The following is a 13,026-nucleotide window of genomic DNA, read 5'->3' as shown; positions in this document are numbered from 1 at the left end:
AGGAGAGGAAGTGCTGTTCTTCTTAACCATCAAAAGGCAAAAGTTCAAACAATTGGCTTTATTCCAAGGTAATAAGTAAGAGAGGCACCAACAGGAAGTGCAGCTGTTGACTGAAATAGCCCTTTCTTTGCATAACCTTTACTGAGGAAAAACTGTTAGAAAATTTTATTCTTATTTTGGTAGAAGTTAGTTTAAAAATTACCTTGAATTCTTGGTTGTTTTATATAATTCATAAATAATCAGTATAGCTAATGAAGCTATACTAATTGCTACAGTTTAACTTCATTTTGCTAAATTGCCCTAGGAATGAGCGTTTTCATGTTGTGATGGTGATGAATGTGTATTTTGCACTTGATTTGATCACATAGCGATAGTAAGGTAGCTCTGCAAGGTCTCTCATATAGGAAAAATCAGTCATCAGCAACTTTTTGCAAACCATGAAATGGATTAGCTTCTTTGTGATTCTATTAAAAGTGAACTCACACAGCTAAAAGTAATACCGTTCAGCAAGTTGCTAGACTTTAAACTAATTATAGTTCTTTGGCTCCAAGCTGTGAGTTTGAAGTTAAGATTTTTGTAGAAAATTATTCAATATGCTGCCTACTAAAAAAATAGTGTATGTGTAAAGCTGTAAGCTGATTGCAGTTGTGAAAATCATATAATAAAAACTGGAATACTTTGTAAGACTTAACTTTCAACTACAACCTTAAAAAACCCTGTGTATGAAGTCCTGAAAAAAAGTGGCACGTACTGTTGCACTCATGGAAGAGACAAATCTTTCCATATGAAATTTTATAAGGGTTGATAAGCTTTAGCTAAGTTCTCTATAGTTCAGTAATACTTTCTGGGTTTATTTTCCTCTTCTTTAAAATTTTTTCCAGCCTTCTAACTTTTGTCAAAAAATGGAGCACAAGGTTCTAACACAACACTAAATGAATCTTGAAATATTTTGAATATTAATTTTCTCTTCTGATTTGTAAAGTCAAAATATATGCACAAATTCTACAAAACTTAATTTTAAATTTAACCGTCTGAGTCAAACTTCTTTAGTCTGCACTTCAAGATGTATGTCTATTATTTACAAATGCATGATTCTTGCAAGAAGGAAAAACATCTAACACATAGGACTGTGTTCTGTGATTTTTTTTTTCTATTTGTCATCTCTAAATTGCTATTTTCCTACAGAAATCTTTAAATAATTGTCATATATTCCCTGTGTGTCTGTAATACAATTAATTAATAAAATTAATTTCTGAACTTACCTTTAGTGGCATCCATACCTCCTACAGCATAAAGCGCACCCACTGTAGATTTTCTAGGCTTAGTTCGAGGACTCTGCATCATGGACCGTCTTTCTGGTAGAAGATGGTACTTCATAGCCTCCATAAGTAGTTTCTGACACTCTAGGTCGTCTGCAAACATTGGACTGTTTTCTAGATCAGCTAGTAACTAAGAAATGAAAAGTGAAGATCTTTTTTATATATATAAATCATTAAAATTGTAAATACTTTAATAATTAAAGTATTTGTAGCTACAAACACTCATTTTAAATTCACCTCTCACTCAATCTTTGCTGGAAACTCTGCTTTAATGCAAGCAAAACAATATTAAGGAGGAAAAAAAGTCATTAAGTATGATGTCTGATTTATTTTTTCCAAAAACTTTCTTTTAAGCTTTAGAAAAGGTTAAAATTGCAAATGTAGTACTGTACCCTCTGAATGCAAAACTACTTTTGCTGTGAGTATAAGCAAATCTATATAGTACTGGACACCTCTGTGAATATTAGAATATGTTAAATATATTTAAAATTAAATGCATATGCTATTTTGATACTTAATCCAAAGTTGACTATTTGCTGCTTCAGTCATGGAGATCCATAAAGTAACTGTAGTGTCTGGACAGCCTTGATATTCCTATAAGCTTTTCTTAAGAGATATATAGATTCTTCTGTGACACAGATAAAGCTGTCAGCTTACTATAAAATAGTATGTTGCCTCTGAAACTTGTTCAATGAAGTGACTCTTTCAGTCTTGAGGGACAAGTAATGTTAATGCTCAGAATAGTCAGCAATTATCTGGACCTTTTTCTTTTTGTCTACTTTTTAGTAATAAAGAAATCATTATTGCGCTTTATCTGTCCTGCAGTTTGGTAAAGCTAAATGTCTTTGCATGGTATCTAAGTTGCTGTGTTATTAGAGGAAAACTACTACCGTTGCTACCCAACAGAGAAATACTGTACTTCTGTAATATCATTTGACTGATGCTTTTATAGAGATAATTCTGAGCCTAGTAATTACACTGGCATTGTGGGATTTTTTTCATCTGTGGTTACAAATAATAAACATATCTACTATACAGTTAAGGAAAAAAAAAAAAAAAAACCCACACCAAAAACCCCAGTGAAAACCAGAACCTTTCCACAGAATTGTTTTCTCTGTCTAAATGATACTTGAGGCAAGCATTTCAGGTGGTAGTTAAGTTCCCTGTTAGCCCTTCACATTCATACCTGGGGTGGAAGCAGAGGCAGTCTAATATAAGAAAGAAGCATTCCTAGGTCTCGTTGCCGGTTTTGCAAATCATGCCTCACCCACATCATTAATGCCTGGAATATGGCTTCTTCATCTGGAACATTGATGTCATCGCTGGACAAGAGCTTTGCAATTTCATTAGCAGGGAGCAAAAGAAATTCCTGGTTTTTTATTACTTCTATGAAGTGTTCCTAAACAGAAAAAAAATATTTCAATGCACTGATGATTTTCACACCTTGAAATAACATTTTCTTAGATAATGTAGGCTTTGCACATATTTCATTCCTGTTCTATAGTATAGGGAAATGCAATATATATTCTAAAGATCACTGAATCTCCTTCTACCATTCAAGGGAGATTTTAGTTGCTGTTTGATGCCTTTCTCTTGCAGAACTCGAGAATAATGCTCATCTTCACACTACCATGCTTACAGATGTGTTTGTCAGGCCTCTTGTCAGTATGTCCTGTCTTAGGGATTTGCCACTGGCAGTTTTGTCCATCAATGTGATCTTAACATTACAGCTTAATAGAAGCAAAATTTGAAGAATATGTACCTTAAGAATGCCAAGTGGGCTTTCAAATAAACTGTGTAACTTCTGTGCAGTCAGATTACTAAATTTTAAGCAAATTGCATTGAAACCTTCCAATCCTTCTGCAACGAGGTGTGCCAGGTGTTGACTGTATGTCTCTGCTTTTAGTAGCAGAAAATACAGCAAGGAAAATTAAACTTTTCTAACAGTACTTTTAGAAAATTGGACAACTCCAAACAAAGGGGTCTCAGTCTTTATTGCTATGATAAAACTTACCAGCTCCAGAAATGGCCACAAATATTAAAACCCTAGATCTTTCAAAGAATTATTTTTCATAAAAATAATATATTGTAGAGTCAAGTTACAACAATATTAGAATTGATATTAAAATATATTAAGTATGCTTGCTTGTGCTAATTCCAAAGGAAAAAAGAAATTTTGTTAAGGGAGATCAGTTTTTTTATGTTACTTGCCAAAAAATGCATGTAGAATTCATGTCTGCTTTTGAAATATTAAGTTCCATTTACGTACCTGGAAGTAATATATCTTATTTGGGAACCAGATTGAAATAGGTCAGATGAAGAAGTTTTAGTAACAGATATTTGTATTATTTGTTTTCAGTGGTCTCTTAGCTTTCTGAAACTCTTTTCAAGAGTACCAAGGATAGAAATATAGAAGTATTGGTGATTGAAGGAGCTGTTAACTTTGCTCTGTTATGCATATCCTGCTTTAATATTTTGTGACATTCAGAGAATAGGAACAGGAAGGCCAGACCACATTTAGTTACAAATATAGCACAAGATGTTTGTCAGAACAAGCTCTATCTGCACGAAAAGATACCAGGCAGGAAACTGTTAATACTTTGCATCAATGGCTAAAGTAATTGAAGGGGAAGGTCTCCATTGTATCTGGTTTTATTGAATGGATGTGGTGTTTCTAGGTGATTGTCTTCTGAAGATGTTTAAATACTACTAGTTCATTTGAATGGTCTCTATATTTACAGTACAACTTTAGAGTCTTTCCCCTAAGGTGCACATTTTCAAGTGGTTGAGGTTGGCATGAAGCAAAAGAGAGCATTTTATTTATCCTCTTCCACAACACTTGTGTGCATGCATTGTTATGATCCCTTATTCTCCAAAGTTTACTTAATACTACTTCAAGGGTTTAAAAGAAAATTTTCTTTTTAGGTTATTTCAAAGAGGTGCAAATTTCCTTTTCTGTCTCTAGATTGGCAGTAGCTGCAAACTTGGTAGGTGGTTTTATGACATGCAAGGTCCTCTTTCATGGCAGCATCCTCAATCTGTGTTGCACGCAAGATACAGGAGGTGGAAATGCTCCCAGTTGTTTTCAGGAAGACATAGTGTAACGCCTATATGCACGGTACTGCTGAGTCTCATAGATTCATCATGATCCTTCACATCAGACAGTGTCCTTAAAGACTCAACTGTCATTTCTGTGACACACACAGTTTTTAAAAATAGTAAAAGTCTAACTCCTGGGGAAGACTGGAGGATTGAAATGATTAAAAACATCGAAACAAAAAAGGCTCTCTTATTGTCTGACATCATAAAACCATATGTCTAACCATATGATTTTTAGTTCAATTTTGCAGCAACCTGGACCATGAATTTTAATTTCTTAAAGTTGATGCCTGTGTGCTAGGGCTGGTGGGAGAAAAGAAGCAACAGCAGAGGGGGGAAGTTCCTGATTTTGGCTGAGTATAAAATGGTGTGGAGCAGCAAGGACAAGGCCATTATACACAGGCTGAGTGAACCTCTATTTTAAATGCCCTTTTTCAAACTAGATTGCTGCTAAATCAACCATTCATTAGTATGATAGAAGGAGCACAACCAGTGCCCTCAATCTGCACGTGCCACTGTCATTTATTTCAGCATGTGGAAGTGTACAATCTCTTGCTGGAATGCTCTCAGCATTATGAAGCCTCTAAACTGGTTTTGACATACTACACTAATATTTCAAGCATAAAGCTGCCATGTCTCTCCTAACAAGTAGTTCTTTTTATACCTATTTAGCTGTTGCAGTTGCTATTCTTTTTGTGTTTAAAGTTGCTATAGCATATCTTGTTGCCCTGAATTTTTATCCGTTGATTTGGTTTCACAGCAAGCTATCTTGTTTCTCCGTTTCCCACACTCTGAATATTCATTTCTTGCTTTGAGCCAGAGAAGGATTATGCTTCAGTCAGTGATGTGCTTCTTTTTAGCATTCCAAATCTTTCCAATACATTCTTTATATTGGCTCTTTTTATGTGTGTCTCACCTTAAAATCAGCTTTAGAATTTTCTTGGTGTTGAAGCAAAAGCATAAGAATGGGCCATTGCTGTTTGCCTCTTGACATTAGCCATTTTAAGGCCCTATTACATTTTTTGGAAGAAATATGTACCAATCATACTGCAGCTCTAAGTTCAATAAGTATGTCCTTCTACAAGGCAAAACTCTGAAATAGGAAACAAGAGAACTGAACATTTGTTTTTCTGAACATGATTTTCTTTCCTTCCAATACTTCTGTAACAGTCATAGTTCTTAAATTTCCCTTTGGAGAATGAGCTGGGCACAGATGTCCCTGCGTCAGGGACTTTACAGAACTGACCCTGCCAGCATAGGAAGAGCAGAGCCACTGCATCAGTCGGGGAGAGAGCAGCAGCCCTGAGCCCTGCTCAGCTGGCTCTGCTTCACCAAAGCCCATATGTTCTCCAGGAGAGTGTTCACACTTGCTGCTAACATTACAATTGCAAAGCAGTTAGATTGTTCAGCTTACCATAGTGTATGTGTGTGCCACCTTCAGGAGCTCTGTGCAGCCCTGAGCATCTCCGAAAGAGCGAATCCCCAGGCAATTGGAAGGGTGGAGCTGCTTCATGAGGAAGTTGCAGCATACCTCAATAACCTGGGATAGCTGGAGAAGACAAGCTGCAGCTAGCAAACTTTCTATAGTGTCTTCCTTTAACTCTAGAATACCTGTGCAGTTTGCATATAGGGAGAAAAACAGAGGTTTTCAGTCATTTTCTTTATATTTTTATTATTTGAAAGCTTCCCATTCCCCAATTTTTCTCCTCTTCCTAAAAATTTTGAATAGAAATGTCCTCTGATTCACAAATTAATTTTCCTTTCTTGCTGAAGGATTCTTTAAACATATGTTTTAACAGACTTAAAGGATTTGGTGGATTTTGAATAGAATGATTGGAACATTTTTATTGGAGCTTTAACAGTATTAGATCTGATTTTGCCTGAAAAAAAGTAAAATAGAAAGGTGTGATAAGAGAAGAACCTTTCCTAAAATTCATATAATAATTCATGAAAATATATATTATAAGTTTATATTACACACAAGAACTTCAGTATCAAAAGCTAGGAAATGCCAGCAGTGTGTGCAGGAAACCTGATTTCTTCCATCATCAACTTTTTATTTAAATTTTTAATGAAATTATTCATGAGGAATTTGTTATGTTCATAGATAGACTGGAAGGTGTTAATTTAATAAGATCTTCCATTCTTGTTGCTCAGTGGAAGGTTCAATTCCCTAGTTGATACACAGCACTAAAATCCTACTCTGAAAATAGAACTGTGGGGTTTTTTATATGTTTTTCCATTTATCATTACAACATGCAGTTGCCTCAGAAACATTGATTTCTTTTCCAGCTTCTTCTGTGAAAAGATGATACACACCATCTCCATTTAACACATGGAGAAGGGTGGTATTGAGAGGTTACAGTCAAAATTATCTTCAGAGCAGAACTGTAAGAGGTTTCTTGTCCAAAGTTCACTTCTGATTTATTTCAGTAGAATATGTAAACAATTCTGAAAGTTATAGCTCTTATCTCTGAATGTCACGTTTCTATTTCATTACCTAAGAAAAAAGTAGCACTCGGTTTAGAGGCTTGTTTATTAGGAAAATTGTTTTCCATAGCAGTCTTACCATAGCACAATCCCATCTCTTCCTGATGTCCCTTACTTTGTAACTTAAATAATACCTTCAACTTCTGCAAGAAATGAGGAAGGGCTGGCAGGGTGCAGAATAGAGCAATGTTTGGGTTTGCTTTTTACTATACAACTCAGAATAGTTACTGAATGTATATAGCAAAATTGGTACATGTCCTTGTAAATAGATTGCAATACAATGCCTTAAAGCAAAGAGGGAAGCCTGATTTCACAAGCAGACTTACACTATTTCATAGTCTGGTGTTTGCTTTTGTAGCCTTATGGATGTTCTTTCATGTGGTTTTGTACTAAGTAAACTGAAAGAGATGAAATTTATTCAAGTGGGATGATTTTGAGATACACATGGATAATAAGCAGCCCACCACCCAGGTTCTTTGCACTTGTACTAATCTATTTCCTGGGGTTATGTATGCTAATTCAGTGCCACAATATCACTGCATTGTAGATACAGCATTCCCTCTGCAAGGAACTGAAAGAAGTAATGCCTCAACCATTCATCGACACAGAAAACCTCAAGGACAAGCTGTGGCCTTTGGATTAGTCTAAGGAATGTCCTGCAAGGAAGCGGGAGTGTATGGAAGGCTGCACCCCCCACTCCCTTGCAGTTGCATTGACAAACTCCTTAGATAAGCTTCAGAGGGGGAGACATGGACTAAAGCAGGTGTTTCCCCTCAAGCACAAGTAACATTAAGCCCAATACTTTGTGGCTCTGTCCTGAATACTTGCCTTGCTAATGACTTCACACCTTTGCCACTGAAGTGGTAACAAGAACTGATAAGAGGTGATCACCTCTGGGATGACAGATAAGAAGCATGAAGTCAGCAAAAATCTCTGGGAACAGAGGAAAAACCAAAGCTGGGCCACCAACTCAACTGGAACCCCTGCTCCACCTTTTTCCTCATCTCTTATGGAAATGGATTTGTGGAATACCTGCCCCTCCTTGTCTAGTATGCTAATCAGCTAATAAGATGAACTTAAAAGGGGATAGAAACTTTGCTGTGTGTGCACCCACCACTCAAGATCACCAGACCTGAGACAACACTGGATCCAGGGGTAGTGATCTGGATTTCTTTGACTCTCTTTCTCTCCTTTCTTTTTCTTTCCTTTCCTTTCTTTTCTTTCTTATAGATTTATCAGAGACCACATTGCTTATTATCCTTTTCCAAGTTTAAATTGTTCTCTACTGCAAGTAAAACATTTTAACCGGTCATTTGGTGTCGTTTCACCTTAATTTAACTAGAGGGGATCACAGAACCATTGCAATTCTCTGGGTTTCCAGTCCGGGTTGTGACACCCTCTCACCCCCTGTATTTATCCCCTTGTTTGTACCCACAAATGGGGTCTATTTTCTGTATAGAAATTTACATTTCCCATCTGGGTCGAAGATTGTTTAACCTTCTTGAGATTTCTCTCGTAATGCAACAGTCCAGATTTATGAAGTGCCTGATGTAGCAAGTGAAGAAGTCTATTTTTAACATTTATGCTATTGCCGATATCATGAATGTAATGGGGTCTTTGTTTTCCTTTGATTTTTTTTTCTTAGTATTTCAAGCCCTTTTAAAGTACTACAAAACTATTGATATATAACTGTGATACGTCTTTCAACCTCCCCATCTCAGTATTGAAATTGTGTTATTTCATTCAAAAGCAAACAAGCAATGTCTTGTGTGGGACATAGATGACAAGGATCTAGTGAATGTTATTGATAATAGCTGAGGGGATGGATCAGTTCACGAGCAAATGTTCATAAATTCAGAAGGTTGTTATTCTGGTCAGTTAAGTGTTGTTACCTCCTGGGGGAGTACTTTTCTCCTTTTGAGATTTGGGCATTTTTTTGTCACAGAACTGCACAGCTTGGTAGGGGAAAAAGGGTTTCCCTTTCACCTTTCTGGCTAGAGTAGCTGTCATCTGCATCAGGAGGCTTGCCAAATACGAGAACGTGCAGACTTCCAGAATCTACATAAGTTTGAACAATCTGGATGTTTCTAATTGTAATATATATTAACATAGTGGTCATGTTCTACAGCATTTTTCCCTGTTCACTATAGAGCAGACGAAAGGGATTTCACAGTTCTCTGACTTGGTCTTTCTAGCTATTTGGTTCAACCATTCTGGATTCAGCAATACAGGGGTAAATGTTGAAAATGGGAGAAAATAAATAAAGGAAAAAATTTATATACAGCATTCTGGTATTAAAATATTTAATTTCATTGAGATAAAACCTCTATAATTTTTCAAGAGAACATAAATAAACCTTTTTCAGAATGTGATTGCACTTTCTCATGGTAAAAGTTGCTCTACTCATGGGTGTGAACATATTCGTGTTCTCCTCTGATTATTCCTACTCAAGAGCCTTGAGTGAGCCAAATAACTGCCACCCAGGCAGACCATTTCTGTAGCTACCCATGACAGGAAAGTTCATAGTACACTCTTCTGTGTCACTACTTGAGGTGGGCAACAGGCAAAATACGTTCTTCTCTCATTAGAATTCCTGAAATAATTTGTATCTAGTTAGAGACAGACGTCAATATGAATTTATATGTTAACTTTTCTGCACACCTTCTAGAATAACACTATATAAACCAGTAACATTTATTCATCCTCTCTAGACAAAGGTTTACATCATGTATGCATGATTTATGCATGTATTCATGTACTAGTATGAAATGGAAGAAGTGACAGTTATAGATGCATTAAATAGATTTTTATCTTCCTTTATAACAATGATGTGGGTAATGGAGGAAGAATTACCTGTGTAGGCATAGCGCACCAAAGCTTTCAGTGCATCAGGGTCTACTCCCTCCATTTTGATCTCCTCTTGTTTTGCTTCACGCACATCATTAGTAAACATTGCAGCAAAATAATCAGACACTGCACTGAGAACCAACCTTGAAATGAAAGCATTTTAGGAGCACTGCACATTACTTCATAATCTCAACAGCAAGCATGAAATTCAGTATTGTTATGTAATAAATTGTGTGTGCAATAGAAACATTATCTTTAGCATAGGATTCAAATCTTATAGCAGTGAGCAATAAAGTTAAAAGGGTAATTAGTAATCTAATTTTCTCCCATAGTGCTTGTTTGGGCAGATTTTCTTTACTGATCTTGCTATAGCTTGACAGCAGCAAGAAGGGGAGATGGACAATATCAGTGTTTCATATTTGAATTTCATTCTATTTGAAATAATGAATATGAAACGTTGATCACATCATTTTATTCTGTTGTTAGTTGATGTCCCAATTATAGTACCCATTCATTCATAACTAAACAGGTAGGCATAAATTGACCTAGCATTAGAAATTTCAGGCTTTGAAGCCATGTAAACAATACGGGCAAATGTACCTGTGAGCTGGAATCTTTTGGTCTCCAACTATAAGTAGGACATCACACAGTTGCTTCTGCTGCAGATAATTTTCCATTTTGCGGAAAGTTTGCTCTGCATGGTTTGTAGACTGGAAATACTCATCTGAGCCATTGGTGTTCATTCCAAGCAGTGAGCTGCTGGTTGTTGACAGCCTGCAAGGGAAAGAGGCAGTGTGATGAGCGTAGCAGCATAAATGCTGATTACATTCTTCATATAATTTTTGTTTAAATGGCAGTACAGAAATCGCAGAATCATAGAATGATTTGGATTGGAAGGGACCTTAAAGACCATCTAGTTCCAACCCCCTGCCATGAGCAGGGACACCTTCCACCAGACCAGGTTGCCCAAAGCCCCGTCCAACCTGGCCTTGAACCCTTCCAGGGAGGGGGCAGCCACAGCTTCTCTGGGCAACCTGTGCCAGGGCCTCACCACCCTCACAGGGAAGAATTTCTTCCTTATATCTAATCTAAGTCTGCCCTCTGACAGTTTAAAGCCATTACCCCTCGTCCTATCCCTACACCCCTGATAAAGTGTCCCTTCCCACCTTTTCTGTAGCCCCTTATAAGGTCTCCCCAGAGCCTGGAAAGGCAGAACACCCCCAACTCTCTCAGTCTGTCCTCACAGGGGAGGTGCTCCAGCCCCCTGACCATTTTTGTGGCCTCCTCTGGGCCCACTCGAGCAGGTCCATGTCTTTAATGTTTAAAATTACAAAGCTCTTATGATCCTCATCTTGCAATGCCTTCTTCCATTTTTTTCTGTTTTGTATCTGCAGGTTTTCATTTATAAGGCTGCACGTAAACTGCAGTTTACTACAGTTAACTGTAGTAAGTGGTTCTACTGAGTTTTCTGCTGAGTTTTTTCTGAGTTTTGTGTCAATGATGCACTGTTTGCACAGCATTGATGTGATAAATGCAGCCTCTTGATCATTCACAAAGAGTATACAGTAAAAAAACCCCACTATTTCCCTGCAATACTAACAACTAAAATATCTAGTGGTATGAAATTTTGGATATTACATGGTTTTAGGTCTTATTTCTGTTTCTCTTCATATTTTGTTCATTAGATTACATTACTAAATAAGAATGAATCAGAAGACAATTTGACAAGGACCATATAATTCTAGATAAATTACCAAACTAAAAGCTGATGAAATCAGTACATTATATAGGCTTTAGAATCTGAATGCAAATAATAAAGACAAACTAATTTCTCTGCCTTTTCATGGAAACATACATTATAAATATATTCCTCCCACTCCAGAATTCTGTTAGCTGTCCCACTTATAAATACCCATACTGGTTTTTTAAGACGTAATTCCTTACTGCCTTTTAATATGGGTTATGTTGCAGATTGAAACATCTTTTTGATATTTTTCTTAGAATTTTTTTTTTAATATTCATTTGTTTTTAGTAAAATAGTAATGCATTTGTTGATATACATGTATATCCTATATCTTAAAAATGCTGCAATCTTCAACACTGTTATAGGTAAATTTTTTTTAGAAAAACATTTTATTAGTTTAATGTATTATTAAAATGTAAAGCACCTGTTTTTTAAATTTCCAAGCCCAACTAGCAAATAATGGCAGCTAGTTGACTAAATTTACTGGTTGTCATTGATACTGTTAATGCATATTCAAAAATTATTAGGAGATATAAAATCTCTTCATGAAATTAATGTATTAAATTCAGCAGAATATTGAATTACATTCACAATTTAACATCTAGTTCAGAAAATATAAAAATAAAAATGGGTAAATCAGGTTGAATCAGTAATATTATCAGAAAATAGACATGTTAGATCATACATTTTCAAAGACTGTACCTCATTAAATAGCTAATCAGAATTTAAGAGAAATAATTAGAAATCAAATTATAATGTAATATTGAACAGGGACACAGCAGATTTTTCCATCCCCTCTGCAATACAGGAAAGTTACTGTACATCAGAGTTTTTCAGAATGGCATAGAACAAAATCACAGTTACTATGGGTGTTCTGTGTCTGGGTTTTTCTAGGCATATCCGAAAACCTATCAACATGAAGTTTTCTGGATTTCTGTACTGCATTCATAGACGTCCCAGAGCCCCTTTGGAATATGGCATCTTTTGGGCACTGGTATGTCAAAAGCCTTCAGTTCCCCAGTGTATTTGCTGCCTTTCAGATGCACCAGAGTTCAATGTATTCACTCAGGCCTGGCCCTGCCAGACTCACTGGCTATGTAAGATCATTTATGGGCTGCAGAGACACATTATTTCTGGTGTACCTGAGGTCTGGCAGCCCTGAGGTGTGTGTATGCGTCACCTGAGAAACAGCAGATCTGCTGCAGCTGAAATCCTCAGATGTGCTGCGCATGTTCACAGTATGTGCACGTATGTTTCTGTCTGAGCAATCTCAGATTAAACTACTAATTGCAAACTCATTAATATATACCAAATCAGTGCAATAAACTTTCTAGCTTTCTTTTGAAGCTCTTTATTACAATTTCAAATGCATTTTCTTATCTTCTTTTTTAAAGAAAAAAGGGCAAATCAAATTCACCTATAATGTGTATCCTTTGTAGTTTACAGCTTACAAAAATTGATTTGTCTCAGTGAGTTTAATGACTATACTTTCTTATTTGTTTTCCTTCAATGCCTTATTGAAAATGA

The 13,026-nt window shown here is 36.3% G+C and overlaps 1 protein-coding gene across 5 annotated transcripts in view; it reads right to left on the bottom strand.

Moving 5' to 3' along the window:
* The window catches only part of KLHL4 (kelch like family member 4), a 100,008-nt gene that overhangs the window by 12,146 nt on the left and 74,836 nt on the right, over window positions 1–13,026 (bottom strand). For all 5 annotated transcript variants that reach the window (XR_012630711.1, XM_074882635.1, XM_074882637.1 and 2 more), the window contains exons 2-6: window positions 10,356–10,529; window positions 9,762–9,898; window positions 5,833–6,029; window positions 2,506–2,718; window positions 1,263–1,449 (exon numbers count right to left, since the gene is read on the bottom strand). Coding sequence is in view for 4 of the 5 variants with exons in the window: in XM_074882635.1 (XP_074738736.1) it covers window positions 1,263–1,449; window positions 2,506–2,718; window positions 5,833–6,029; window positions 9,762–9,898; window positions 10,356–10,529 (908 nt within the window). In the remaining variant the exon portion in view is untranslated. The remainder of the gene's footprint in view (window positions 1–1,262; window positions 1,450–2,505; window positions 2,719–5,832; window positions 6,030–9,761; window positions 9,899–10,355; window positions 10,530–13,026) is intronic.

The sequence above is a fragment of the Strix uralensis genome, chromosome 13 (genome assembly GCF_047716275.1).
Source record: "Strix uralensis isolate ZFMK-TIS-50842 chromosome 13, bStrUra1, whole genome shotgun sequence".
Taxonomy (NCBI): Eukaryota; Metazoa; Chordata; class Aves; order Strigiformes; family Strigidae; genus Strix; species Strix uralensis.
The sequence above is the reverse complement of the archived record's forward strand: the minus strand, read 5'-3'. Positions and strand labels throughout refer to the sequence as shown.